Source organism: Saccharomycodes ludwigii, chromosome I (assembly GCF_020623625.1).
Source record: "Saccharomycodes ludwigii strain NBRC 1722 chromosome I, whole genome shotgun sequence".
Classification (NCBI taxonomy): Eukaryota; Fungi; Ascomycota; class Saccharomycetes; order Saccharomycodales; family Saccharomycodaceae; genus Saccharomycodes; species Saccharomycodes ludwigii.
Window position 1 is genome coordinate 2,368,934 of NC_060200.1, and position 27,303 is coordinate 2,396,236.

The 27,303-nt window shown below is 31.8% G+C and overlaps 12 protein-coding genes and 2 non-coding genes across 14 annotated transcripts; 6 read left to right on the top strand and 8 right to left on the bottom strand.

Annotated features, from left to right (window-relative positions):
* Window positions 1-292: 292 nt before the first annotated feature.
* NSA1 (ribosome biosynthesis protein NSA1) lies at window positions 293-1,759 on the top strand (the record flags this gene model as incomplete). The annotated part of the gene is made up of 1 exon (XM_046079992.1): window positions 293-1,759. One exon carries the CDS (start codon window positions 293-295, stop codon window positions 1,757-1,759), a length of 1,467 nt encoding a protein of 488 aa, XP_045937313.1.
* A 249-nt stretch (window positions 1,760-2,008) lies between these two features.
* Window positions 2,009-3,982, bottom strand: CUE3 (Cue3p; the record flags this gene model as incomplete). Its single annotated transcript, XM_046079993.1, has 1 exon — window positions 2,009-3,982. One exon carries the CDS (start codon window positions 3,980-3,982, stop codon window positions 2,009-2,011), a length of 1,974 nt encoding a protein of 657 aa, XP_045937314.1.
* A 171-nt stretch (window positions 3,983-4,153) lies between these two features.
* On the bottom strand, window positions 4,154-4,224 carry SCDLUD_001020. The gene has a single exon. It is a non-coding gene; the product is annotated as a tRNA-Gly (tRNA).
* A 931-nt stretch (window positions 4,225-5,155) lies between these two features.
* VHC1 (Vhc1p) lies at window positions 5,156-8,512 on the top strand (the record flags this gene model as incomplete). The annotated part of the gene is made up of 1 exon (XM_046079994.1): window positions 5,156-8,512. The coding sequence occupies one exon, from the start codon at window positions 5,156-5,158 to the stop codon at window positions 8,510-8,512; it is 3,357 nt and encodes a 1,118-aa protein (XP_045937315.1).
* A 102-nt stretch (window positions 8,513-8,614) lies between these two features.
* On the bottom strand, window positions 8,615-9,844 carry ABD1 (mRNA (guanine-N7)-methyltransferase; the record flags this gene model as incomplete). Its single annotated transcript, XM_046079995.1, has 1 exon — window positions 8,615-9,844. The coding sequence occupies one exon, from the start codon at window positions 9,842-9,844 to the stop codon at window positions 8,615-8,617; it is 1,230 nt and encodes a 409-aa protein (XP_045937316.1).
* A 407-nt stretch (window positions 9,845-10,251) lies between these two features.
* Window positions 10,252-13,026, top strand: PRP5 (DEAD-box RNA helicase PRP5; the record flags this gene model as incomplete). Its single annotated transcript, XM_046079996.1, has 1 exon — window positions 10,252-13,026. The coding sequence occupies one exon, from the start codon at window positions 10,252-10,254 to the stop codon at window positions 13,024-13,026; it is 2,775 nt and encodes a 924-aa protein (XP_045937317.1).
* An 817-nt stretch (window positions 13,027-13,843) lies between these two features.
* SCDLUD_001024 (uncharacterized protein) lies at window positions 13,844-14,302 on the bottom strand (the record flags this gene model as incomplete). Its single annotated transcript, XM_046076957.1, has 1 exon — window positions 13,844-14,302. The coding sequence occupies one exon, from the start codon at window positions 14,300-14,302 to the stop codon at window positions 13,844-13,846; it is 459 nt and encodes a 152-aa protein (XP_045937318.1).
* Window positions 14,303-14,444: 142 nt separating this feature from the next.
* Window positions 14,445-16,700, bottom strand: SCDLUD_001025 (uncharacterized protein; the record flags this gene model as incomplete). Its single annotated transcript, XM_046079997.1, has 1 exon — window positions 14,445-16,700. One exon carries the CDS (start codon window positions 16,698-16,700, stop codon window positions 14,445-14,447), a length of 2,256 nt encoding a protein of 751 aa, XP_045937319.1.
* Window positions 16,701-17,563: 863 nt separating this feature from the next.
* Window positions 17,564-18,007, top strand: MLC1 (Mlc1p; the record flags this gene model as incomplete). The annotated part of the gene is made up of 1 exon (XM_046079998.1): window positions 17,564-18,007. The coding sequence occupies one exon, from the start codon at window positions 17,564-17,566 to the stop codon at window positions 18,005-18,007; it is 444 nt and encodes a 147-aa protein (XP_045937320.1).
* A 248-nt stretch (window positions 18,008-18,255) lies between these two features.
* ERT1 (Ert1p) lies at window positions 18,256-20,337 on the bottom strand (the record flags this gene model as incomplete). Its single annotated transcript, XM_046079999.1, has 1 exon — window positions 18,256-20,337. One exon carries the CDS (start codon window positions 20,335-20,337, stop codon window positions 18,256-18,258), a length of 2,082 nt encoding a protein of 693 aa, XP_045937321.1.
* Window positions 20,338-21,152: 815 nt separating this feature from the next.
* SCDLUD_001028 lies at window positions 21,153-21,225 on the top strand. The gene has a single exon. It is a non-coding gene; the product is annotated as a tRNA-Phe (tRNA).
* Window positions 21,226-21,504: 279 nt separating this feature from the next.
* Window positions 21,505-22,620, top strand: ARC1 (Arc1p; the record flags this gene model as incomplete). The annotated part of the gene is made up of 1 exon (XM_046080000.1): window positions 21,505-22,620. One exon carries the CDS (start codon window positions 21,505-21,507, stop codon window positions 22,618-22,620), a length of 1,116 nt encoding a protein of 371 aa, XP_045937322.1.
* Window positions 22,621-22,731: 111 nt separating this feature from the next.
* On the bottom strand, window positions 22,732-24,441 carry THI2 (Thi2p; the record flags this gene model as incomplete). Its single annotated transcript, XM_046080001.1, has 1 exon — window positions 22,732-24,441. The coding sequence occupies one exon, from the start codon at window positions 24,439-24,441 to the stop codon at window positions 22,732-22,734; it is 1,710 nt and encodes a 569-aa protein (XP_045937323.1).
* A 769-nt stretch (window positions 24,442-25,210) lies between these two features.
* Window positions 25,211-27,097, bottom strand: SCDLUD_001031 (uncharacterized protein; the record flags this gene model as incomplete). The annotated part of the gene is made up of 1 exon (XM_046080002.1): window positions 25,211-27,097. The coding sequence occupies one exon, from the start codon at window positions 27,095-27,097 to the stop codon at window positions 25,211-25,213; it is 1,887 nt and encodes a 628-aa protein (XP_045937324.1).
* Window positions 27,098-27,303: the final 206 nt, after the last annotated feature.

Here is a 27,303-nt window from a genome sequence, read left to right on the forward strand (position 1 = left end):
TTCGGAAATAATATGTTTTATTGAATTCGGACTTTATCATCAACGTTTCTTTTTATTCACAAATTTTTTTTTTTTTTTTTTATTTTTTTTCCACCTCTGCTTGTATATTTTATATATATATGGTTATTTATCTATTGTAAGCGAGTAATAAAATAGTTTTCATGTTGCTTCAAGATCGTTAAAATTATACTCCTTAGATTAATAGACGCTACTCTTTTCGAACATCTGTGTTTTTACCTATATTAAGAATTTGAAATATTAAAAAGATAAAAAAATAAAAAAAAAAAAAAAAATGAGATTGCTAGCTTCTTGCGAAGATGGCTCATTGAAGGAAATTGTTTTTAATCATAATACCAACACTTCAATTATAGATGGAATAAAACCATTTCATTTGTCAATTATCAGGAAAAATAAAATAAGGATATCTAAAATATTAACGGTTTCGGAAAATTTATTATTTGTTTGTATGAATGACGGATCTGTAGAATTATTAAGATACGAGTATATTGATAAAACTCAACCAAGAGACACTAGTGACGAACAAAAACCAAACAATGAAAACTTAAAAAAAAAGGAAAATAAAGATAAAAAAACTGTTCAACCTGAACCAGTACCATTTAAAATTATTAGAATCAATGAAAATAAACTAGATGATATATCTGGAATGTTTGACGAAAGTAAATTAGAAAAATTGAACCAGAAGTCAAGCAAGAGAAGTAAAATGCACGACGAGTTTGTTTCTGTGTCAATATTGCCTGACTCTGTTATAACCTTAGGGACCAAGTCTGGATTAATCCATTTTATTAAGATTGATACCAAATTGGGAAAATTGGAATTTATCAAAACCCATGAGTTAACTGCACCAATGGATTTCCTTCAGTTTAATGATTTATCACTACCGGAGCACAAAGAAGAAAAGTCTGGATTTGTTTTCGCTTATGGTGGCGAGGAAAATATTATTAAATTAATTAAAGTTTCTAAAAATTTCTTAACCTGGGAAAAAATATGGGAAGCCAAAAACGTGAAAAACGATAACCTAGATTTACGTGTTCCGGTATGGCCAATTTCAGTTATATTTACCTCTGTGCAAAAAAATGTCGTTGAAGATGCATCCAAGTTGAACTTTTCTTTTATAGAAACAACCAAACTTGGCTTTGTGCGCCATTATGAAACACAACATGGCAGAAAACCTGTTTGTAACTTGGATATTATCCCTGCCAGACCTTCTCAGCGCCAATTATGGCCATCCATTATCAAATCTCTATTTTCAACCAGAAATAAAACTGTCAACGGCAATAGCGTTGAAAGCTTCGGTAATATACAAAGTGATGAGTATTTATTTCTGTGTGATTCTGTTAAAAATGTGTATAGAATTGATCCTAAAAATGCCCAAGTGAAAGGGAAGTATGGGAACAGCGATATTTACGGTATAACAACTTCTTTGAATTTATATGAGGAAAAAAAAAACTGTTTTAGATATCTGGTCTGTGGTGGTATAGATGGTTATGTTCGTATTTTTGATGTTGAAAATAGGCAGCTAAGGGCTAAAATTTATGTTGGATCTAAAGTATTGGATTGTGTTTTGTTAGATGCATCTGATATTGAAACAGAGGAAGAAAAGAAGAAAAAGAAAAAGACAAAAAAGAGAGTACTAACTGAATATGAAGAAGAAAGGGAAAATGATAAATTATGGAATGATTTGGGTGGTGAGGCGCTATCTAAAAGTAACGGTAAGAAATTCAAAAAAATAGTGAAATAAAGCTGATATATTTTTTTATTATCAACAACAACAGTAACAATAATGTTGTAATTACTTTTGTGTAATGTTAAATCTCAGTATGTATTTATGTACATTAATGAACTATTAAAACATGATATGTATAGTCATATACGTTTTTACTTGTAGTTATTATATGATGATAATTTCTGCTAATGCAGGGTAAAAACTGCTGGAAATTAGTATGTAAATATATATTAAAAAAAAAAAAAAAAAAAAAAAAAAAAAAGCTCACATAAAACCACGAGCCATCTTTTTATCATGACCCATTTTTCTATTGTGGTTAGCCTTGGAACTTTTATTCTTTTCATTCTTGGCATATTGTCTTTTACTAAATCCAACATTTTTAGATTTATTACCACCGTGGTTTTTATGAGTTTTAGCACTACTATTACTCTCTTCTTCTTCTTCTTCTTCTTCTTCTTCTTTTTCTTTTTCTTTCTCTGCTTCCTTTCCCTCATCATTTCTTGAAACCTTGTTTGGATTTACAAACATAAATTTTTCTTCCAATAATTGTGCTCTTAAAGGACTACGTTGAATCATTCTAGCCCAGCCTTCAATCTGCTCATCGGACCAACCAGTTACAGATTTCATGTCCTTACGCTTTGCTGATTTACGCCCCTTTCTTTCAAATAGTCCAGCATCCTGTTTTAATAAAACCCACAAGTATTCTTCAATCTTGTTATATTTTGAGTCACGCTTATCATTACCGTTATTGCTGTTTTTCGTGTTAAAATCTGTTCTTTGAGCATCATCGTAGGTATCATCCATTTCATCTTCATCAGCCTCATACAATAAACGTAATGCTGCAGTTAAGGTTTTATTACGAACTGCATCTGGAACTGCTGCCACAGTAGAACTGGGCAGATGACTTGATTTTTTTGATTTGATTTTATCAGTTATTTTCAATGGTGTTTTAAAATCACCAACTGCTTTCTTCTCCACAAGCTTATCAGATCCAGGTCTTGTTTCTATACTACTACTACCACCACCGCCACTACTACTACTCTCGGTGCTTGGCATTTGCAATTCTGGATTTTCAAAAATTTTATTTATTACAAGTTCCACGGTGCCATATTGCCTCAACAAAGATATAAGATGTGCTTCAGGAAGATCAGGGAAAACATCATGCACAGCTTTAATATCTTCGTCTTTAATCTTATCAGAACCATCATCTTTTGTTGATATGGACACTTTTAAAAATGGCAAACGTCGTTCAAGTGTTTTGAAATATTTCCCCGAATAATAACCTCCCCACAAAATGGAACCAAATAATGGATACAACTTTAAGGCAACCAAGCTGTTAATCCCCAATTCAGTGGCTATTGATGATATTCTCGGTATTGAACAATTCAATAGAGTGAGAACACATAATTTTTTTGCCATGGCCGCATGAACACCTTTGCCATCTGCATATAATTCTTCCAAAATCTCAATCCATCTAATAGAACTAAATTTATCAACAAAATCAGTAACTTTAGTACTACTACTACTACTATTATTATTATTGCGAAATTGTTTTTTGTTTTTCCTTTCCCTTATAGACTTTCCACCAAATTTACTTACACTCTGGGTTTCAAAATCTTTTTTCCCTTGAAACTTTTGAATTTTATTAATATTTTCATTGTCTACCAAATTTTCCAATGTTTTTAAGTCAAAACGGTCAAACTTTCCACTACCAACTAAATATTCAATATGATTATGGATCATATAACTGTAATCAATCTTGTTATTGGTGCGTTCATTACTGCCACTAATAATTTTACGAACGGTGATTGGTGATTTTTCGGCATAAATTCGAATAAAATCCCATAAAGTTGATGCATTCATTTGTAATTTGAAAATGCTACCAACGGCTTGAATTAATTTGAAACACCAGTTGTGTAACATTTCCAAATTTTTACTAACATCAACATTATGGCCTAAACTCAATAACTGTCCTTTTTCACTAGATAATTCATGTAAATAACTTCTTAAAAATAAACATAATTGTTCCCATGTTTTTTCATCCAATCTTGTCCATACCTTATTAGAGATTAAATTTGCCATATACATGTTGTAAGTTTCTAACAAATGAACCCAAACGACTGGATCTCTTTCAACTAAGGAAGCACGCAACTTAAATGGTGGAAATGTTACAATTGGCAATGATACCAAAGAGTCACTTGCATCACTATTGATTTCTAATATCTTAGATCCATTCATTGCTAGTGTATTTCTACTTTGTCAAGATTACTTTTTTTTTTTTTTTTTTTTTTTTTTTTAACTACGATATTAAAAAAAAAAAAAAATATTAGATGCATATAATTAATAAAAAAAAAAAAAAAACTTATTTTTATGTAAAAGTTAATATTTGCAAAAAATAAAAGTTCAAAATGCATCGGCCGGGAATCGAACCCGGGGCCCAACGATGGCAACGTTGGATTTTACCACTAAACCACCGATGCAAATTTATGTTTGTGTTTCCAGAATAATGCAGGCTAACCGCTAATAATTACGGGTTCGGATTATTGGTAACTAATTTTATGTTCCATTTAGGTCTTTACATATAATAAAGATTATTCAAAACTATATATCAATCATTAGGAATATTTTTCTTATTTGTTCTAAATCTGATTATTGTCTGTACTATTTATGTTGTTGCTTTTGCTTAAACTTGGTTGGTGATGTAGTAATAATCATGATATTTCCATTGCTACGAATGCGGAATTATATTTAGCATAGGTTATACACAATGCAAAAATAAGGACAGATTAGGAAACCTCCGAAGTCATGAAACTTTTCTAATGGACAATAACGAAACGTTATAAAAGATGAGTGAAAAGAGATCATATACAAAGAGGTGTTTTATTCAAGGGTCAAGTAGTAATTTTGAAATATATAAGTTATTGCTTAGACAAGCAACAAAGTATCTAGTTAGTCTATCAACCCTTTTTAACATAGATCCCCACCGCGTCATGGCACATTTTGAAAGAGTGCGCAGAACAATAAAAGTATACAAGACGGTAGAAACTATTCTACGATAAAAAAAAAATATGATAATTATAATGATAAAGAAACAGAAACAAAAACATAACAAAAACACTCACAGTGTTAAAATAACAACAAAATTTAATTTGAGAATAACTTTACCGAACAAAGCGATTCGATTATTGCTTAAATCGTACGATAATCCTTCTATACATTCTACGGACTTGGCCTTTTTTTTTTTATTATTTCCCATTTCTTTTTTTTTTTCCTTTCCTTTTTTTTTTTTTTTTTTTTTTTTTTCATTTTTCATTTTCTATTTTAAACAACAGATTAATCCAACCAATACAACTCTATATATTTACTACGGTAAACAGAAATATATATATCTATATATACTCAGGTTCACCAATGTCATCCAATTTTTACAATATACCTGGATCCCATAAGCCTTCTGATGATTCGTCCATAATATCCTCCCCCTTGCTCAATCCGAACAAAAAAAACCCTATTTCAAAATATACCACATCTGAGAATAGCAAAAACCATAAAAGCTACCAATCTATCCAACGACAACCCTCATTAAGTTACTTTAGTGCAAATTCCAATTCTGCAGCCAATAGGAAAATATCAAGTAAATATGACCCAGCAAACCCCAAAAAGGATAAATTAGGTACATTTGATGGATGCTTTGTTCCTACAGCTTTAAATGTTCTTTCTATTTTAATGTTTCTTCGTTTTGGGTTTATATTGGGCCAGATGGGTGTGCTAGGAACTTTTGCCCTTTTAATACTATCCTATTTGATAGACATGCTAACAACGCTTTCTGTTAGCGCGATAAGTACAAACGGAACTGTCAGAGGCGGTGGTGCATATTACATGATAAGTAGGTGTTTAGGTCCTGAATTTGGCGGATCCATTGGTCTCATTTTTTTTTTGGGCCAAATATTGAATAGTGGTATGAACGTGGTTGGTATTATAGAACCAATAATGTATAATTTTGGCGTTGATAATGGCGTGATGTATCAAATATTAACACCAGGAAAATGGCATGAGTTTTTATACGCTACTTTACTTTTAGCCGTTTGTTTTGCCATTTGTATGGTCGGTTCTCAATTAGTTAGTAGAGCAGGTACTATCTTGTTTTGGTTATTGTTGATGGCTACTTTTTCCATTCCCATTAGTGCATTACTAATGCCATCTTTTGATAAACATGGTATTGTGTATACTGGTTTTAGTTTCCAAACTTTAAAGGGCAATCTACTTCCCCATTTTACAAAAGGCGCTGCTGGTTCTCTATTGCCAACAAAAGAAAAATTTAATGACTTGTTTGGGATCTTTTTCCCAGCAACAGCCGGTATTTTTGCTGGCGCAGGTATGAGTAGCGAACTTAGAAAACCATCCAAGAGTATCCCAAAAGGTACTATATGGGGGTTGCTTTTGACTTTTGTTTGCTATTCTTTGGTTATTATTTCTTTGGGAGCTACTGTTCCAAGAAAGTCTTTGCACCTAGACGTCTCCATTATTCAAACCATCAGTGGATGCCAAGTGTTAATTTTACTGGGAGAATTGGCCACCTCTTTATTTTCCGTAATTGTGGGTATTGTGGGTGCAGCCTATGTCTTGGAAGCTATTTCAAAGGATAGGATATTACCTGGACTAACAATATTTAGTGAAAAACCGATTACTTCCCTTTTATTATCCTGGCTTCTGACTCAGCTGTGCCTATTTAGTGATGTCAACCAAATTGCGACCTTCATCACCATGGCATTTTTAATGACTTTTATTATTATGAACTTAGCATGCTTTTTATTGGAAATTTCATCAGCACCAAATTTTAGACCGAGCTTCAACTATTTTGATAGGTATACTGCATTTACCGGCGGCATTTTGTCTGTTGCAGCAATGTTTGTTGTTGATGGGATCTCTGCAGTAGGTATTATTTGTTTTTTACTGTTATTATTTTTATTTATTCACTACACTTGCCCTCCTAAAACATGGGGTGATGTATCTCAAAACTTAATCTATCATCAGGTTCGAAAGTATCTACTACTATTGAAGCAAGATAATGTAAAATATTGGAGGCCGCAAATTTTATTATTAGTAGACAACCCTAGGTCAAGCTGGACTTTAATTAAATTTTGTAATAATTTGAAAAAGGGTGGTCTTTATATATTGGGTCATGTGATTACTGTTAAAAAGGCAAATACTTTTCAAAAAAAATATAATGAATTGACGATGCAAAAGACAGCGTGGGTTAAAGTTCGTGATTATTTGAAAATCAAAGCCTTTGTGCATATTGGACTTGGACCTACGCTACAATGGGGTGTAAGAAATGTATTTTTGGGTTCCGGCTTGGGCGGTATGAAGCCAAATATTACTGTTTTAGGATTAATAGAAACTGGCGGATCAATGCCCTCAATGGATAAGAATTTGTTTGACTTGCCTGATAATTTACCAACAGATGAGTGCGGGAACGAGGATAAAATTACTGTCTGTCAATGGGTCCAATTGATTGAAGATTTGTCGTTAATGGAGAGTAACATTGCAGTAGCCAAGGGATTTTATGAATTGGAAATACCACAGGAAAATTGTCCGGCTAATCCCAAAAAATTTATAGATTTATATCCGATTCAAATGTCGGCTAAAATTTCAAATGGCAAAACTTCATCTTTAACCACAAATTTTGACACTTACACTTTAATTCTACAACTAGGTGCCATATTGAATACAGTCCCGGCTTGGCAAGAAACACATACTTTACGTTGCATTGTATTTGTTGAAAATGAATATGAGAAAATTGATGAGTTCAAGAGAGTTACCAACTTATTAAATGTACTAAGAATTGAGGCTGAAATTTGTGTTTTAGTATTGTCTCAATTCAAGTTTTATAACACTATTGTTAAGGGCGATACAATCGCTATAAACCAAATAAACAAGCTTTTGTCCGGCAGTGTATGGTGGAAAGATTTATGTGAAGCCAGAAAAAGATGTGATATTTCAGGAAGAAGATTTTCGTTTACTGACAAGAAATACACAATCAAAAAGGATCTGCGCAATGCAAACACCGTGGCCGCATTACAAAGATTTGGTGTTTCATTGACAATGTCGTCCAACATGCCGACCGATGCAGCCAAAATGGCGGCTGGTAAAAACTTTGATGAGTTAAGCGCTACTGACTCTGATAATTACAATAACGAGGAAGCTTACTCTGACTCAGAATCTGATTTGATGGTACAGAGTTTAAGTAGTTCTGTTGGATCAAACACAGCAAATAGAAGTGTGAATTCTATTATTAACAAGTTTAGGGATCCTAAACGTTTGTTTCCTAAACTAACACCCGTTTTCTCTTCAGAAGCAATTCCTGAGACAAGAGTTGTAGAAGATGCGTCTGGTGATGAACCGTCCCTAATCCCTGTATCAGAACAACCTAATGGGTTAGTACCACCTCCTAATCGTAAGATCAAGCCACAATTATCACCGTGTCAATCAAATGAAAGCTTAGTGCAAGATTTGAAGATGCTTTCTTTTAATAATATTCCTCGTAAGGCACAGTTATTGATTTTAAATGATCTAATGACTCAGATGTCAGGAAACAATCATAGAACAAATTTGGTTTTTTCCACATTACCACTACCATTATTAAGGACACATGAAGATATGAAGGCAAGCCAGGAATATGTTGATGATTTGAATTTATGGTTGGATGGATTACCACCTACATTATTGATTAATTCTCAATCTATGACAGTTACCACAGCCCTATAAAACATTCTTTTTTTCCATTTTTTTTTTTTTAATTGGTTATGTTGTTTATTTATATATGTATGATTATTATTTATGCTTACTCACTTAATTTCTTGTGTTATATTAACGTACCTTACGGAAACAGACAACAGCATAAAAATATGCTGCTATTTCCTTTTCATCCCCTTCAACACCATACTTGCCATCACTTCTTTGTAAACCTTCCCTCATTTTTGGTGAAAACCTCTTAAACCATTGTGGAATTTCCTTTGCAAAAAATTCGCTAAAGCTCATTTTTAATTTTAACTCCATCCCATATTCATCGGCCAAACTTCTTAAAGTTTCAAATGGTATCACGTACTCCGGAACATTGTCTATTGCGTCCTTTAAATAAAAAGTGTACATCTGTCCATAAGGAGATGTAAATTCATAACCATTCTTAATATACTCATTGTTTTCAAAGCGAACTTTATATATGGAATTGCCCCATGCTGGCTTCTCCATATCTTTATTCATCTTATTCAATTTATATCTTATGAACTCTGAGTCAGGTATGGTTGCAAAGAAATAACCACCAACTTTTAATGATTTTGTGATATTAGAGATTGTTATTTTCGCCTTTTCCTCAGTTTCAAAAGCATAATGCAAACAAAATTGAGCGGAAACAACATCACAAGGGAACTTACATTCTGGAAATGGGTTTACTGCCACACCTAAGGACTCACCAAAACAATCACCAGTTATAAAAACAACATCGTAGCCCAAGCTTCTCCTTGATCTTTCGTATCTTCCAGAAGCTTCAACAATTGATTCATTGGATATATCTATTCCAATTAACTGTGAAATATGGCAGTTGGCATATTTTTTCAAATCACCACCTTTACCACAACCTAGTTCCAAAACAACATCACCGCTTTTGGTGTATTTATCAATCAACATGTATTTGATTGCGTTGTTAAAATTTCTTAACTTAATGATAGGAGAGTATTGACGCTTAGAAGTTTTAGAGATTTTAGTTCGTTGGTTATAATGGTCTATGACGACCTGATCAACATTAATGATTTTCTTGGCCGTCATTTCAATTTCGTGCTGTTTGATTTGATCTTCAATCATTTTTTCTTGTTCCTTTTTCCTTTTAGCTTCTTCTAACTCATAGTTTGTTCTTTTTCTAGATTTTGTAATCCTACCTGATGTTTTTGTTGGAATTACTGGTTTATTTTCATCCTTTTCCATATCATTATTTGAAGTATTTTTTTCTTTATCAGGATTGGTTTCCTTTTCAGAATGAATTCCATATAATTTGTTGTATTCTTCCTCACTCATCCAAGGGGCTTTTGGTGGAATAATAGACATTCTTTATATATTACAACTGGTTTTATTGTGCTGGGTATTTTTCTTTCTTTTAAAAATTAACTTTTATTATAAATAAGAGTCCAATTCACATTAGTAAGCTCTTTTTTTTTTTTTTTTTTTTTCGCTATAAATCCCTTGACAATGAATTTATCATTAACAAATTGTAGCCAAAACAGCTCTTTAATAAAAGTAAACAACCAAAAAAAAAAAAAAAAAAAAAAGAAAAAACATAAAAAAAAAAATGGATATCCAATTATATACATATACGTTACCCGGAAGTTATACTCTATAAAAATTCAGTTATTTAAAATAACTTTTGGCTCTCAAAGAAAAACCTTTAAGCTTACTCTTTCCTCTAATTTTAACAAAAGAGATAAATAAAAATAGAGAACTACAATTTGTGCCACATGAGTAACAATATTGAAGTAAGTGAACATACTTTAGCAAAGGAGGAGAATGCTAGGAAGAAATTATTGGAGGAAAGACGTAAAAGGCTTTCTAAATGGAAGTTACGTAAACAACAAAACGATGCAGCGAAACAGATGCAAAGTACCACTTCTACTAATGTTCAAGTTGAAAATACTAACAAACTTAATACCAGTAATAATTCTTTAACAGATGCGGGTGGTTATTCCGCCAATATTAACAAGAATAATAATACTGATAGCAAGAGCTCAGGCAGATTTAGTCAAAAATTGAGCAGTGGCTCGACAACAGCTCCATCGAAGGAGTCCACAAAAAAAAAGGGTAAAAAATTAACATTCGAACAAGCTGATGAGGACACGGAAGAAGGGACCAATCCTACTAATATCAAGGAAAATACTATAATGGATTTGACTTATGGCGTAACCAATGGTACGAGAGACAACACTGATAATTCCAATGATCCTTTAGATGTTTTTATGGATGATTTAAATAAAAATATTGAAGCAGAGGAGAAAAAAATGAATTCCAGAAAAAGAAGGAGTAGTTTTGACCAATTTATACCAAACTTCAACGATGAGGCAGGTTTACTATCCGACGATTCTTATTCCATAGCGTTGCCAGTTGACAATGAGGGTGAAGATTCAAATTCTGAATTAAAATTAAAACAGAAACAAAGAAAGAAAAAAAGGAAAAGTAAGCGCATTAAAAGACTAAACACTAATTTTTCAGACTTGATTCCCTTTACTAAAAATTTTTACATGGAACCTGAAGAGTTGGGTAAATTAAGCGATGAGGAAGTCTCTAATTTGAGATTTTCTTTAGATAATATTCAAGTTCACGGTTCAGGAGTAATACCCAAACCGATTGTGAAATGGTCACATTTGGGATTAAGTTCAGAAATTATGGATACTATTATTAACAAATTGAAATTTATTCAGCCCACCCCAATCCAAGCGCAAGCAATACCATGTATCATGAGTGGGAGGGACGTGTTGGGTGTGTCCAAAACAGGATCTGGAAAAACAATTTCATTTTTGTTACCTTTATTAAGGCAGATTGAGCAGCAGCCGCCATTATTGCCACCACTGGAAACTGGCCCTCTAGGGTTGATATTATCGCCAACAAGGGAACTAGCTGCTCAAATTTTTGAGGAGGCACAAATTTTTTTAGAACATAGCGTTAGTACTAGGGGGGGAAATAAAATCAGATGTTTGAATTGTACTGGTGGCACCGAATTGAAAGACCAAATTAAACAAATTAAAAGGGGGGTTGAAATAATTGTTGCTACTCCTGGGAGATTTATAGATTTATGTACATTAAATTCGGGGAAACTACTAAGAACAGATCGTATTACGATGGTTATCCTGGACGAAGCTGATAGGTTGTTTGATATGGGATTTGGGCCGCAGGTTAAAAATATTATGAGAGGTATCAGGAAAGATAGACAATGTGTATTATTTAGTGCCACGTTCCCTGAAAGCTTGAAGAATTTTACTCGAATGTTTTTGAACGATCCCATCTCTATAACGATTAGCTCTAAGGATTTGATTAATGAAAATATTGAACAAAGATGTACCGTGGTTGCTGACGAATTTGAAAAATTTCATGTTTTAAGGAATGTTTTGCTAGAAAGTTATGATTCCACTACCATAAACGAGGACGTTAACAACGGCAAAAAAATTATCATATTTGTTGTTTCTCAAGACAATTGTGATTTGCTGTATAATAATCTAAAAAATCCAAAAAGGAATTTCCCTCAAATATTGCCCAAAAGTTTGACTGATAATATTTATGCAATCCATGCAGGAAAACAATCTACTGAGAGACAACTGAATTTGATGAAATTTAAGAAGCCTGGTGAATTTAGTGTATTGATATGTACTGAAATTTTAAGTCGTGGACTAAATGTACCAGAGGTTGGACTGGTTGTTATATATGACGCAGTCAAAGCATTCCCACAATATGTGCACACTACGGGAAGAACAGCAAGATCTGCAGACAAGAGAGGTGTAGCACACACTTTTTTGTTAAATAACGAGTGTGATATAAGAGCAAGTTATATCTTACAGAAATCAATGAGAGAAACTGAGTTAGCACAAATGGAACCAGAACATTTAAAAAATTTGAACAGTATGGCCGATGAATTTTCTGTTGGATTGAAAAATGGTAAATATAGGTTGTTGGAGGGATTTGGCGGTAAAGGCTTGGAGCATATGGAAGAATTATTTAAACGTAATAAAAGCGGGTATCTGGGTGGTAACGATACTTTGTTACTGTTATCCGACAACGATGAAGATGAAGATGATCCAGAATTAGAACAGCAAAGGCTAGAATATGAAATAACTAAAGTATATGAAGAGGAACAAAACCCAAACCATGTTACAGTTGTTGCTTCCAGCAACGCTCATGCTAATGTTCTTAATGACAACAAGATGAATAATAATGTTATAAGCTATAGAGCTAAAGTCCAAATTAACGATTTACCGCAACTAGCTCGGTGGGAAATGACCAAAAATGAAACGTTATTGGAAATAAAAAGAGAAACTGGTTGTAGTATTACAACTAAGGGGAGATTTTATAAAACAAGCGAATCATTATTAAAAAAAAACAAGGTGGTTGACGAGCCCAGATTATATTTGTTACTGGAAAACAAAGTGAAGGACGATTTAGAATTGGCGATTCAGATTTTACAAGATAAATTACATAAGGGGTTGATTAAACATGAAACACAGGAAACTCATAAATTCGGATTATAATTATATACGTTTATATATAAGGAAGGGAAAGAAAGATGACGAGTGTAAGAGAGAAAACAAAAAACAAAAAACTATTCATTGTAAATAGTTCTATGTGTTTTTTGTCTTTCTTGTTCTAATTTTCTGGATAACACACCTTTGGTATTCTTTTCAGTGGTTTCTTTTAATCTTTTTTCAGCAGCTAACCTCGCTGCATCCCTTGGATTCAGATGCTGTGCAGAGGAAACAGATGATTCATTTTTCTTGTCATTATTGCTATCTCCTAACTTTCTTGTCACGGAATTGCTACTATACTTGTTATTAATAGAAGTAGTAGTATTATTAGGACCATTATTGATTCTAGATCCTGTCGATATTACTTTAGGCAATGTTGATTTAGATGTATTTGTTTTACTACTTGATTTTTTTTCTCTATGCTCATGATGTGATTTTTTTTTTTAGTACTAGACTTTGATGATTTAATTTCAGTTGGTTCAGTTTTAGTCTTATTTTTTGATTTGAAAAGAGATGTGAATGCCATATCAGCCCGTTTAGCTATTTGTTTTGTTACTATTTCCAATTTTTTTTTTTTTTTCTCCCTCTTATCAATAGCATTTGATTTAATCTTTGAAACGTAAGATCTTTTTATTTGAGACGTTTTGGTGGCAGTTGTAGATTGAGTTATTTAGTAGTTTAAAGACTGGAAAATGAATCTTTGTATTTTGACGCAGAAACAATATACACAATATTATCCAAGACATTACATCTGTACACCACCACACCCACACAAACAAGAAAGTAATATTCTTTCGAACATTCCGGGTAAGCAAGTTTCAAATTAATCTTTTATTGTCAGATTTTGCCACTGGAAATGACACCAAGGGAAAAAAATATTTAAAAAATATTTAAAAAAAAAAAAAAAAAAGGAGGAGGGACGAAAGGCGTGAAGACAACGACACCCAAAGATATCAAATTGGATTCTCGATTTCTTTTGTAAGCAAAAGATGCTATGACAAGTATAGAAAAGCAACAATTCAAAACTACACTGTGTATTACCTGGAAATATTTTAATATCAATCAAGAATAAGAAAATCGGTTTATATATAAAATACAAAAAAAATATAATAATCAATAATAAAAAGAAAAATAGAATAATTAAAACCTTGATGTAATATATAAGTGAATATAAATTCCATATGATAAAAAAAAAAGGAAAAACAAAATTATATAAAATAAAAATTAAAGACAAAAAAAAAAGAAAAAATACCAAAATAGAATAGTAGAAAAAAAGATTCATGGAATATCATTAAACAATTATTAATTTAAGTTATGATAATTCTTAAAAAAAAAAAAAAACAAAAAACAAAATATATTAAGAATAAGGTTAGTGGCAAAAAATAAACTCAGTCAATAAAAGAATCTCTCCATCTGGCTGCTAATCAATTATTCTCTCTTAAATTAACAAATTGTGGAAGATAAATATCACTACAATCGTAGTTTTGACTTAAAAATGGACCCAAAATACTATATTTCTTAGTAGCACCAGTGGTTAATCTATTGTATTGTTGAGCATCACGACAGTATTTGGAATAAACACGTACAACTTTCAAATACAAGATAATCCTTTCATTAATTTGGGCCATACTTTCCTCCTTGGTTGGGGTAGTGGCATTATTATTATCATTGCTACCAGCAATGGTTGCTGCGGCAGTATTGTTGGAAGGAGCAACAGCAGCAGCAGCAGCAGTAGCAGCAGCAGAAGAAGAGGAAGTCAAAGCCGTATTTTGCTTGGAGGTAGTATCCAATTCTTCATTTGAAGTGGCATGTTGATCAAAAGCACCGCTAGCATTCAAAGCTTGAACAGCAGGATTATAATTATCATTGGTATTATTGGCAACAACATTATTTTCCATTAAAATGTCTGATTTTTCTTGGGCCCAAGTAACACAAGCATCTCTCAAGGCAGCCCAATCAGCATTAGCAATAAACCCTTGGCCTACCTCATCAGTTTTCATAACCAACTCATTCCATCTACTTAAAATCTCATTGGAGCTAACATTGTCAATAGACCCTAAACTTTTCAACAAAATTCTATAGGCGACAATTGTTTTAGGAATATTAAATGCTTTGTAAGATTGGTTAACAAAGTCAATAATGGAACGATCACGCCATTGGGCAGCTGCCTTGGTCAAAATGATGTTGAAAAAGGGTTCATCAATTGGTTTTATAGTATTATAAGTCATAATAATATTTTGCAAGTTGGTAAACCCTTCCTCGTTAAAAACAGTAAACTTGCGGAAAAAAATATCAAAAAAGGTGTCATTTAGGGACGAGGAAATACCATGATTCACACGTGAGCCGTAATGAATGGAAGATTTATACCAAACATCATACACCTTATTAAAGTCGCCCAATTGGTACCAGATATTGGTCATAAATTTCTTAACATACGAAACTTGCAAATCAATTCTGTATGGCATTTCATTGTTTAAAGCTTTGATGAAAAAAGATTCAGCTAAATTCAAATCTTTGCACTCACCAATAAAAGATAAATGGGTTTCGATTAAATAACCAAACTTTCTTTCTGAGCTTTCCTCGCACAATTTGGTAAACAATTCCAAGGCTTTCATGTTCTCTCCGGCACTCAAACAGGCTCTAATCATACCAACACTTAAATTAGGATGGAAATACGAAATTAAGTTTGATGAGTCTTGGTATAGCTTAGATATTTCGTCGAAAGAAACACCGTGTTGGTACAAAATGGGTAAAATGACACCAACCACTCTTGGGTTTAGGAAGTATTCATGGGTCAACTGGTTATTCAACCCATTTCTCCAAATATCAACAGCCTCTTCTTCCAATAATAATTCTTTAAAAGCAGTGATCAAATGCATACAACCATACTCATTAACACCGGTTTTATTTTGCAAAACGTCACTGGCAATTTCTCTCAAAGAATCACACAAATAGTTGGTCATTTCTTTGTGGAAAGATTGGGAGTCGTAATCTGGTTTTTTATTCATCCTAGTTAATTGGTTACGGTTGGCTCTTAAGCCATTATGCAACAGGTGGATCAACATGGAACATCTATTGGAGTTCATTTCTGGAGTTTCAACCAAAATACGATACAAACCCATGGCTTTACCAATGCTATCCCAAAACAATGGGGCTGTAAAATTGCTATTATTTATAGCATTTCTATTGTTGGTATTGAAATTTGTATTGTTTTTGTTGTATTTCTTGTAATAATAGTTTACATTTGTGGTGGAACGAGACATTTGCAATGAAGTCAAAACACATTCATCAAAGGTGACAACCTGGTGATACCATGGACTATTTGGATCAACTTTTAAATTGGTATTATTGTTGTTAGTGTTTGGATAGCCATGGTTTTGACGGTTATTATTGTTTGAGCGCTGGTGTTGTTGCTTATGAATATTATTAAACAAAGGATTAGTAGGAGCGGCAGCACTTACAGGATTAGGAAAGACGGTACTGTTAACATTATTTGGGGTAGTGGTTGTTGTACCAGCATTAGTAGAGTAGTGTAATTCCTGGGAGGGAGTACGTTCTAAATATATTGATTGTGGACTAAAGATATTATGAGGTTGGTGTATATTTTTAGCACTTGAAGCAAATTGGTTAGAAACCCTTTGTTTCAAGACGTTACTTTGCTGAACGAATCTTAAAACCATTTTTTTTTTTTTTTTTTTTTTTTTCTTTCTTTTTGTTTGAATCTTAGGTTTGGATTTTTTATTTAATTTTAGTAGTTGGTGTAAAGTAATAAGAAATGGGATAAAATAAATTTTTTTTTTTTTTTTTTTGCAAGATTATTTTGGAAGTAAAAGCGGAATAAGAAAACGGAATAAAAAGGAAAGAGGAAAAGGATTGTAGAAACATCTACAGCTTTATATATATATACAGTTATTTAAGTATATGATAAAGAAAGAAACGGAACATAAATAATTAACGATATTCAACAAAAAAATAAAAAGAAAAGAAAGGAAAAACGTTGAAGTGGTGCCGTTGGTTGATGATTCTCCTAACAAAATAAAATCTAAGAAATCATTTATTGTCTCGTTTAATATACACAGAAACCATGAATACATTATTACTCATTTTATTTTAATTTAATTTGAGAAATAAAAATGGTGATATTCTTTGTACTTTTTTCTTTTTCTTTTTCTTTTTCTTTCTGCATATAAATTGATATTTAAACGAGGAAAAACAAAAAGAATCAAAATCTTAGAACCATCGGTCATCTTTGGTCTCGGTCTCGGTCTCATCTCGGTCTCATCTCGGTCTCAGTCTCGGCCTCATCTCCTTCCCTTTCCCACCTTCTAGAAAACTAAACCTTAACTCGTAGCCCTAACAGGGCAAAAAGTATATTTTTATTTTATTTATTTATCTTTAATTAAATACAGAGAAAAAAAATTTTTTTTTTTTTTTTTCTTTATTTATTGATTTATTTTGTTTGTAGATCCATTTACCTCATTTGTTTACTAAATATATATAAAAAAGAAAAAATCTAAAATAAAAACTTCTAAACCACAACAACATGTCTTCCAACAAAACCTACAAAGATATTTTTACACTTTTTGACAAAAAGGCTCAAGGCACTATCCCAGTCACCCAATTAGGTGATTTTTTAAGGGCTATTGGCTATAACCCAACAAATAGTTTGGTATCGGACTTAATTAAAAAAAACTTCACCAATACTAATGATATAAGTCTAAATGATATTGACAATTTAATTACTTCTAACAAGGCTGTATTGGAATCAACTACCAATGCTTCAGTCGATGATTTTATCAAAGCTTTCCAAGTTTTTGATAAGGAAAATACTGGCAAGATTAGTATCGGTGATTTGAAATATATGTTAACTGGTCTAGGTGAAAGATTAAATGAAGACGAGGTTGATGAGTTACTAAAGGGGGTAGAAAGTACCGATGATGGTATGATCGAATATAGATCCTTTATTGATGATATTCTAAAGCGTTGAAAAATACAACACTATTGAATTAACTCCAACTTGTTAATTGGTATCCCTTCTTTTTCTTTTTCTTTTTCTTTTTCTTTTCCATATTTATATATTTATATATATAGCTTTATATTATTATTATTATTATTATATACCAATCCTGTATCCTTTTTTTTTTTTTTTTTTTTTTATCATATCATTTACTACCTTTCGAAAATAAATCAAAATCAACTACCAAATAAGCTTAATCATTAACAATATTATAAACACTACTTTACTGCCTCCAGACTCAAAGTTTTTGGCAAAAAGTTCCCGATTAACATCATTGGTAGCCCAAATACATCTCTCTTTAATGTCCAACAACAAGAACAGCAAATTTCTCTACCCTTTATAGGGCTAAATAATCTAATATTGGGCAAAATTGTGCAACCCCTAAAGTCTCTATAACAAACTTGTTTAAATGTTTTGAAATACTCTAAGCAACTATTATCGTCCATAATCTCCATAATAAATGTCATTTTCCCCAATAAAACTTCTCTAGACCAACCTGTCAATATAACAAACTCATCATTTACATACGAGATTTGCCCGTTTCTTCTCCAAATTATAGTAGGTGTACCTGTTTCATTAATAAATTCATCATATTGTAATAACGTCCTCTGATAACATTGTTCCATAAAAATCATGTCTTCTTCATTCAAATTAATCGTGCTTGCAATGAAAATTGGTCTAAATTCACTCAAGTCATGACACATTGATAAAACTTGTTCTCTATTGAATCTTTTTTTCAAATATTTTAATAAACTAGAAAACCCATATGTGTGACTAAAAGGCTGCTGCAATCGCGTGTATATATCTTTTGGTGTCGAATATTTTAGTGAGTGCGGCCAATTTACATTACTCTTGGGCTCATGTGTGTGAAGATTATAATACCTTATACTATTGGTTATATTGTTTGTAGCAATAGTGCTATTGTCATTATTGTCCGTGCCGTTACTAATACTAGTATTACTATTACTATTATTATTGGCAGCAGATGCGGCAGTTGCAGTAACAGTACTAGCACCACCAGCCATCTCGTGTACTTCCAAACTGTAGGCACGCACTGTTTCACTACTATTTTTCATACATGCAATTGGTGTGTCAATGTTACAAAACTCCAAGTCTTTAAAACTATTACTATTATTCCTACAATCCCTGGTGGAACCACCAGTTGCAGAGGCAGTGAAACTAGTATTAGCGCTGATATCTGATGATTCAGTGAGTATTAGTGGAAAGTGTTGTGTCAATAGATCTACTTTGGAGTTTAATATTTCAATACTGTATGGTCCCAAGTATTTAACCAACTCTCTTGAATAATTAATTGCCTGCTCTGCTGCCTGGTTATTTATTATGTTGTGGTTAACAGTATTATTAGTCGCATTGTGGTACGGTACATTACTACTGGTATTACTAGTGTTTGAACTAGCATAATGACAAGTTTTTTGATATTGGTGCATGTATGGCGATGCTGACCTACTTTGTGGAACACTAGGATTATTGAAATTATAATTATGGTCATTGTATAAAGTATTCCTATTATTAGTATTATCAGTACATTCCTTACAGTTGGTGCCAGTATTACTGTATACCAATTGTTTATTATCGTGAAGATTAAAAGTAGCATTAGAATATCCAGTGTCACTGATATAGTCATCCTTATTTTGTTGTCGCAGATTATAACTTTCGTTTAATTTTGTACTACTTGAATTATTACTACTAATAGCACTAGCGCTCCTCCCCGTATCTGCATTAATATTATTATGACTGTGGTTATTCAAAATATTAACAGGTATTCTGTTCAGTACATTTTCTTCTTCTCTTATTATGTTCGATAAAGAACTATATTCCGAATCAATGGCACTACTCATAAACTTAGGCTTATGTACTATATGTGATGGTGTTGCTCTATATTGTTGTTCTTGCTGAACAATAGTGAAATTCTCACTAGTATTGTGGGAAGTAGGATCCAAATTATTGGAAGAAGTAACAGCATTAGCTGTAGTAGATACAGGAAAATTCTGGGGTAAAACCTGGGTGGGTACATTTATCTTAGCCTGTAATGTATCCTCATCAACATCTAGTAAATATTTACTTTTTTTCCTAGGATTATCTACACATGTATCAGTTAATTTTTTTCTAATACATCTAGCACATGGTCTTGAAGCATCACATGTAGCATGTGCTCTAGCACAATGTACACAGGCTCTGGAAGTTTTTTTTTTTTTACGCTTGGGTATGGTATTGGTATTTGTGTCTATAAGTTTACTTACTTTATTATTACTATTATTATTTGTAGCTGTGCTTGGCATATAGTATATGTAATAATAATAATAATAATAATAGCTGCTGATGGTTTAAGCGTGTATTGTCCTTATTTTATATTATTTCTTCTTCGTTTTTACCCTTTTATTAATCTAATATATTAAAATAAAAAAAAAAAAAAAAAAAAAAAAGACTTTTAAATGTTTGTTTCTTGGATTATATTGATAAGATCTTTTTTGATAGCATTTTTAAGTGACAATAAAAAATCAGTTTCCCTTTAACATCTTCCTTTTTAATTAATATTTATTTTATTTCCAAAAAAAAAAAAATAAAAAAAGAAAAAAAAAAGGAAAAAAAAAAAAAGAAACAAAGAGCGATAAGAATAGGCTGAACTAAAACATCTGTAAGTTCAGCAGTGTTATAAGGTAAACCTTATAACAAGATAAATCACGTGTTAATAACCGTAAATAGTGAGATACTATGTTATTATGATTTATCCGTAAAGAGACTTGTACGTGGATGTTACGCTTAGTAGTGATTATGCCAGCAAAGCAAATACTACTATAACACCGCAGTACCGAAGTTGAGAACAACGCATCGAAAAGCTAAGGCTATGCGCTGTCATAATTGTTGTAAAAGTTGTCGTGTCGACAACCGAAAACAGGAGTATATAAAGCCAACATCTCACTAAAGAGTTTTGGGTTTCGTAGATATATTGTCCTTGTTTGTATAAGTTAGTTTAGACTTATGTAATTAGATATTATATATAGAAGAAATATAATAACGAGAAAAGATCGATTTAGAACGAGTCTAACCAAGTAACATCTTTAGCCCACTTCACCTTACAACAAGCAGAAAGTAAGCGGATTTAGCTCAGTTGGGAGAGCGTCAGACTGAAGATCTGAAGGTCCTGTGTTCGATCCACAGAATTCGCAATGTTTTTTACCTTTTTTTTTATTATCAATTATTCTGAGCAAAGCAGTCATCATTATTTTTATTTTTTCCAAACATTGACGAAAAAAAAATTTTTTTTTTTTTTTTTTTTTTTTTTTGCATTTTTTTGCATTTTTTTTTAATTTTTTTTAATAATAAACGTTAAACTCTTGCATCTCTAACATTTCTTAAAGTTAGCTCCATGTATTAAATCAAAATTAAGCACAACAGCACAATAACCTACAAGTGTTTCTTTACATACACACATACTTACATCACAGATGACCGATTTAGTTGCAAAATTCAAAGAATTAAACTTACCATCATCAACCGAATTCACTCAAGAACAAAAAGCTACTAAATCCCAATGGGAAAACATTTCCAACTCTGGCCAAATTGTTACTAATTTAAGTGAGCTAAATACACATTTGAAATTCAATGCCTTCATCATTCCACAAGCTTCATTAGAACCTTCCGAAACTGATGCTTTTGTCTTAGAACACACTTTACCGGGCCTAAAAGATATCATTTCTGCTTCTAAAGACATTAAATCTACCGTTGCTGAATACAGACATATTATCAGGTGGGCTTTGTTTTTGATTAAATTATTGAAAATCACCGATGAACCTGTATTGACCGGTATTAATTTGGATTTAGATTTACCTAGAGAAATTATTGAAAAGAAAAAAAAAGAAGATGCTTCAAAGAAGGAAAAACAAGGCAGTGCTAATGAAACCAAGAAAGGAAATAAACAGCCAAGAGGCAAACCAGATGAGGAAACTTTGAAAAAATTAAGAGAAGAAGCTAAGGCCAAGAAGGCTGCCAAAAAGGCTGAAAAGGGCAAGCAACAACAACAACAACAGGAGGCAGATTCTAAACCAAATGTTTCTGCCATTGATTTCCGTGTTGGTTTTATCGAAAAGGCCATTAAGCATCCTGATGCTGATAGTTTGTACGTATCCACTATTGATGTTGGTGAAGAAGAAGGTCCAAGAACCGTTTGTTCCGGTTTAGTTAAATATTTTCCATTGGAAGCTATGCAAAAAAGATACGTTGTTGTAGTTTGTAATTTGAAACCAGTTAATATGAGAGGTGTTAAGTCTTATGCCATGGTTTTATGCGGCAGTGATGAAGATAAAATTGAATTTGTCGAACCACCAGCTGGTTCCAAACCAGGTGATAAAGTTTTCTTTGAAGGTTATGGTGCTGAAGAACCATTAAAACAATTGAATCCTAAGAAAAAGATTTGGGAAGCTTACCAACCTAATTTTAGCACAAATGATAATTTAGAAGTTATTTTTAAAGATGAAACTGATGGAGGTAAAATTAAAAAATTAACAAATGCAAAAGGCGAATCCTTTAAGGTCGCTTCTATTGTACATGCTAATGTTCGTTAATTTTTTTTTTTTTTTTTTTTCCAATCAAGTTCTTGTTACATATGTATAAATAAATAAATCTATATATATATATATATATGTACTTATTTTAAATCAGAATTTGTTTCTCTCCTAAATATTATTTGGATTTATAAAATTGTCTTCCAATCGATTAATTATTTTAAATTCTATAGTATTTTTTAAATTCAATAACCAGGTATCAAAATTTCCATCCTTTTCATTATCATTCAACTCAAATAAATGATTCATCGAATGCTTTAGCTTGCATATAATTTCATGATACAATAAATATTTTGTTATTTCTATGCTAGTGTCTTTAGTTGCAAACTCAATCAGTGGTAAAAAAATAGATAAATTTATTGAAGAATTTATAAAAACATCGCTACCAAAATAAAAAGACCAATTTAGCGAAAAATCCTTTAACCACTTAAATAGATAATTATTCAAGGTACCATTTGTATTGCTATCAGATTGCCCAATTTTTATTAGGAATATTATATTTATTGTGTCAACCAACCAACCGTTCTTATTTTTAGTCGTATTAAAAGAAAGTAGTCTAAGTTTTATTAGATTACTAGTTAACAAATTTTCAAAGACGGCTTCATTTTTAAGCAAATCAATTAAATCTTGATAATATACATTACTGGGCTGTAAATATAAATCATTTAATAATGAAATAAAATTAGCCTCAAGTAATTTATTAGGAAAGAGAGGAGAAACTTTTTGTTCCCATTTAAATTCAAAAAATATTTCAATATAGTATTTATCATCAGCATTGAATAATTCAGGGAAAAAGGCCAAATCAAAAAAATCATTTTTGCCGTTGAAATCACAGAAAAGATTGTTATTATGAACAACATTTATATTTTTAACGGCATTGCTTGACTCTGGATATGTTTCTAGGCATGGGGAATTCAATAGTACATTTGAATCCCAAAAAGCATCGAAATCAGGAGAAAGCAAAGCAGTTTCCTGGAGGTGAAATGAACTTGGAGTCCCAGAAAAATTGTTTGTTGCTGGTTCGTCTACTAATGAACTCGTGGAACATGGTGATTTAATTACAAGATACTGATATTCGTTTTGTGACATATAATATGACTCAACACTGACCGGTGTATCTGAAATTAATTTTTTGTCATTGTTTAAAACCGTAAATGATTTAATAGGAGATGGTGGTACAGCCAACAATGTTGCTACGTCTTTCCCCTTTACAGTTTTGTTTCTACCACTTACAGGGAAGCATCCAAAAGGACCACATTGGAAAAAAGTTGTATTAGTATTAGATACTATGTGCTTAGCAGAGACAATTTGGCTTTCCAGTTCTTGTAACAAAAAATTCATTTTTTCATTAACACACGCTTGATAGGCGTTACCATTATCAGATTTACATTTAGCACCATGAATCAAACTATTTTGCTGATTTTTATAAACTTTATATCTTCTATCACTTATAGTGTAAGAATTGGAGCTCTGTATTTTTTTACACTTGCTGTTATTATTATTATTATTTTTAAAAGTAGTGTTGTTATCACCAAAATTCTGTTTGTTAGCTTGAGGGACGATGGTTATTGTGGAATGTGTATTATTGTGTATAGTGCATAGTTTGTCTTGTTCATTAACTGTGTATAGATTATAATTAGACCAAATTAATTTAACGTCATATTCGCAACTATCATTATGTTTTACGCATAACGAACATATTGGTCTAGTTTCATCGCATTTCCTTTTTTTATACCTACAAGCCCAACACCCTGTAAAATTCCGGGTTTTTTGCTTTGTATTAGTGACGGAGGTAGAGTTTGTTATTTTATTTGTATTCATGTCTATATATATATATATATAATTGATTTAGACTTTTTATACTGTTTTTAATATTATATATTAGATTTGTTTAGAAAAATGGTTACTAAAGAGTTATTTAAAATTATTAATAACAAAACACTAAAATTTTTATGTGTGTTAAATTTAATATGTTTTTAGATATATAGAAAAAACTATATTATATATAAAAATATTTTTTTTTTTTTTTTTTTTTTGGATTTTTGAAGTGGTGTCAAAAGGAATTTTTTTTTCTTTTAATAAAGTCTAATTTTTAATTTTCATCATTTTTTTATAACCAAATAAATTTATTAATATTTCCAGGCTGGATAATCCACGCATTTTTGTCTTGTTTTGTTTTGTTTTTTTTTGTAAGATTTGAAACTATGACAAAAAAAAAAAAAAAAAAAAAACAACCTTTTTATGAACAAATCATCCAATAATAATAGCAATTGTATAATCACTACTTATTCACTCTTTTTTTTTTTTTTTTTTTTTTTTTTAACCTTACTTGTTAGATCCTCCCACTTTTAATTCAGTCTGTTATAATGGTATTAATATCTTACAGTACATTAAAAAAAAAGTCCATATATATGTATTAATATCTTATATAGTTCCTTTTCTTTATTTTCAACAAATTACCTACAAGAATTAATAAAAAAAAGAAAAAAAATTTTTTATTCAACTATCCCTTCCACTAAAAATAGACTCACCCCCTTCCACACTCCTCTTTTAAACCATATGAGACACGAAACGTACCATTAAAAAATGATTAATTAGTTGATAATCTTGATGTTGGTAAAGACACTCTACGTGATCTATTTCCCATATACATTAATGAACGCTTCTTATTTTTTGATGTGCCAGCCTCTAATTGACTGAAATTATCATGGTTATCATTAGTACTAGCAGTAGAATCAGTGTTACCAAAAGAATCCTCATCTATTGGATCGATTTTATAACTTTGGTACAAAGCAATTAAACTAATTCCACCCAAAGACCACCAACTTAACCACGCCACATCATTTTGCTGAGACCAAGACATTAACCAACCCCAAATTAAAGGGCCAATAAATCTAGCAGCAGCACTACAACTTATCGTAGCCCCATTAATAACAGCTCTATACTTTAACGGACTGGTATTATGAATCAACAACATGATTTGTGGGAAAGAAACAGCTCCAACTAGAGTTTTCAAGCCAGTGATAAAGTACAAATAAATTGGGGTTATCCATTTTGGCACACTATCTTTTTGTAGGAAAATCACATAGGGAACCAATATATACATTATTGGATATAATTGAACAAATTTCCGAAATATAGTTAGACAATCAAATGCACGATCAATGATCGGGAAAATGAAAATTACCACAAAACATCCAAACATACCAGTCGTCGATAACAATGTACCCGTCTGTTCCGGTTTGAATCCGATTCCACCACTAATTTTCCATGGAAACTTGCTTAGCAACTTAGTAGAACCATCAGGTAGATGTTTAACTGCCAAATCGTATGCCAAAAAAACCGGCAAAAATTCATCATAAACAATCAAATGTAATGACATGATAAAATTGACCGATATGGGATAAAAGACTTTGGTATGAAATATTTGGTGCCAGATGCCCGAATCTTTACAACCATCAGAGGCAATTGGCGCATCTTGCTCTTCCTGTTCAGTTATATCTGTGTTCTCACGCAAAGAGTACGTTCTGATCAAGGCTACCGACTCTCTTCTAGTTAAAACGTGTTCTAAAGATGGGACACTATCACTATCACTATAATAGGTATCTGTATCTTCATCATCATTTACAGCTTGGGTTGCGGTTTCTGGTTCCAACAAATGTGTATGTTCATCGGATGTAACTGTAGCCGTTTGGATATTCCATGGTCTTTCTTTTGGTTTAATGCACAATAATTTTCTTTTGAGCATATCCCCAAATTCCACTCCGTAATCTTTCCTATATTTATGAATAGGATGTGTTTCTTCTAAAAACAATATGGCATTAACCAATCCGAGAAGTAACAAACAACAAACCACAATATTGGGTAGACAGTATGGATATTTCTTAACCAACTTTAAAATAAAAACTGGAAACCAAGTTGGTGGATTTCTAGAAGGGTCAGCTAATGGATAAGCCAAATAACCCCCAATCATTGGACCAATCACACAGCCAAATTGCCACAATAGGGGCATTGTACTAAATGCCAATGCTTGGTGCTTCCTTTGGGTGGCAATTTCTCCAATAACCGTACGCAAAACACCCACATTCCCATTTAATAATCCCATCATTGATCTTGCAAGTAAGGCCTGGTAAAAATTCGTTGAAAAGCCTAACACCAAAAGGGAAACAGAGGTACCAATTAACCCAAAGCATAGTGCGGGTTTCCTACCATTTTTGTCAGCAAATTTCCCCCATTGAAAGGATGATAAAACTTGACAAAGTGCAAACGATGAAGATAAGTACCCTGAATATTTAGAAACTTGCGCTTCATTTGGTGCAATATGGAAATCATTAACCATGAAATATACATATGGAAATAGAGAGGTAAATGCAATTGGTTCGCTAAACCTTACTAAAGAAATTATCATTAACTGAGTCCATGGGAACCCATCCATTTGTTCCTTAAATGTTAAACGAACTTTATTACTTTGCACCATTATGATGGTTTGTATTATTGATTTTTATTTTTTATGTTTTTTTAAACTAATTAGGATATAGTTGATTTTTTTTAATAAGGACGATAGTAATAAAAAAAAAAAGGGAAGAATGATAATTATTCTGGTTGGGAATATGGCTTTGTATATTATAAATGTGGTGTTTATAATTTAAGTTTGAATAAAATTGGGCTTTTTTTTCTTTTCTT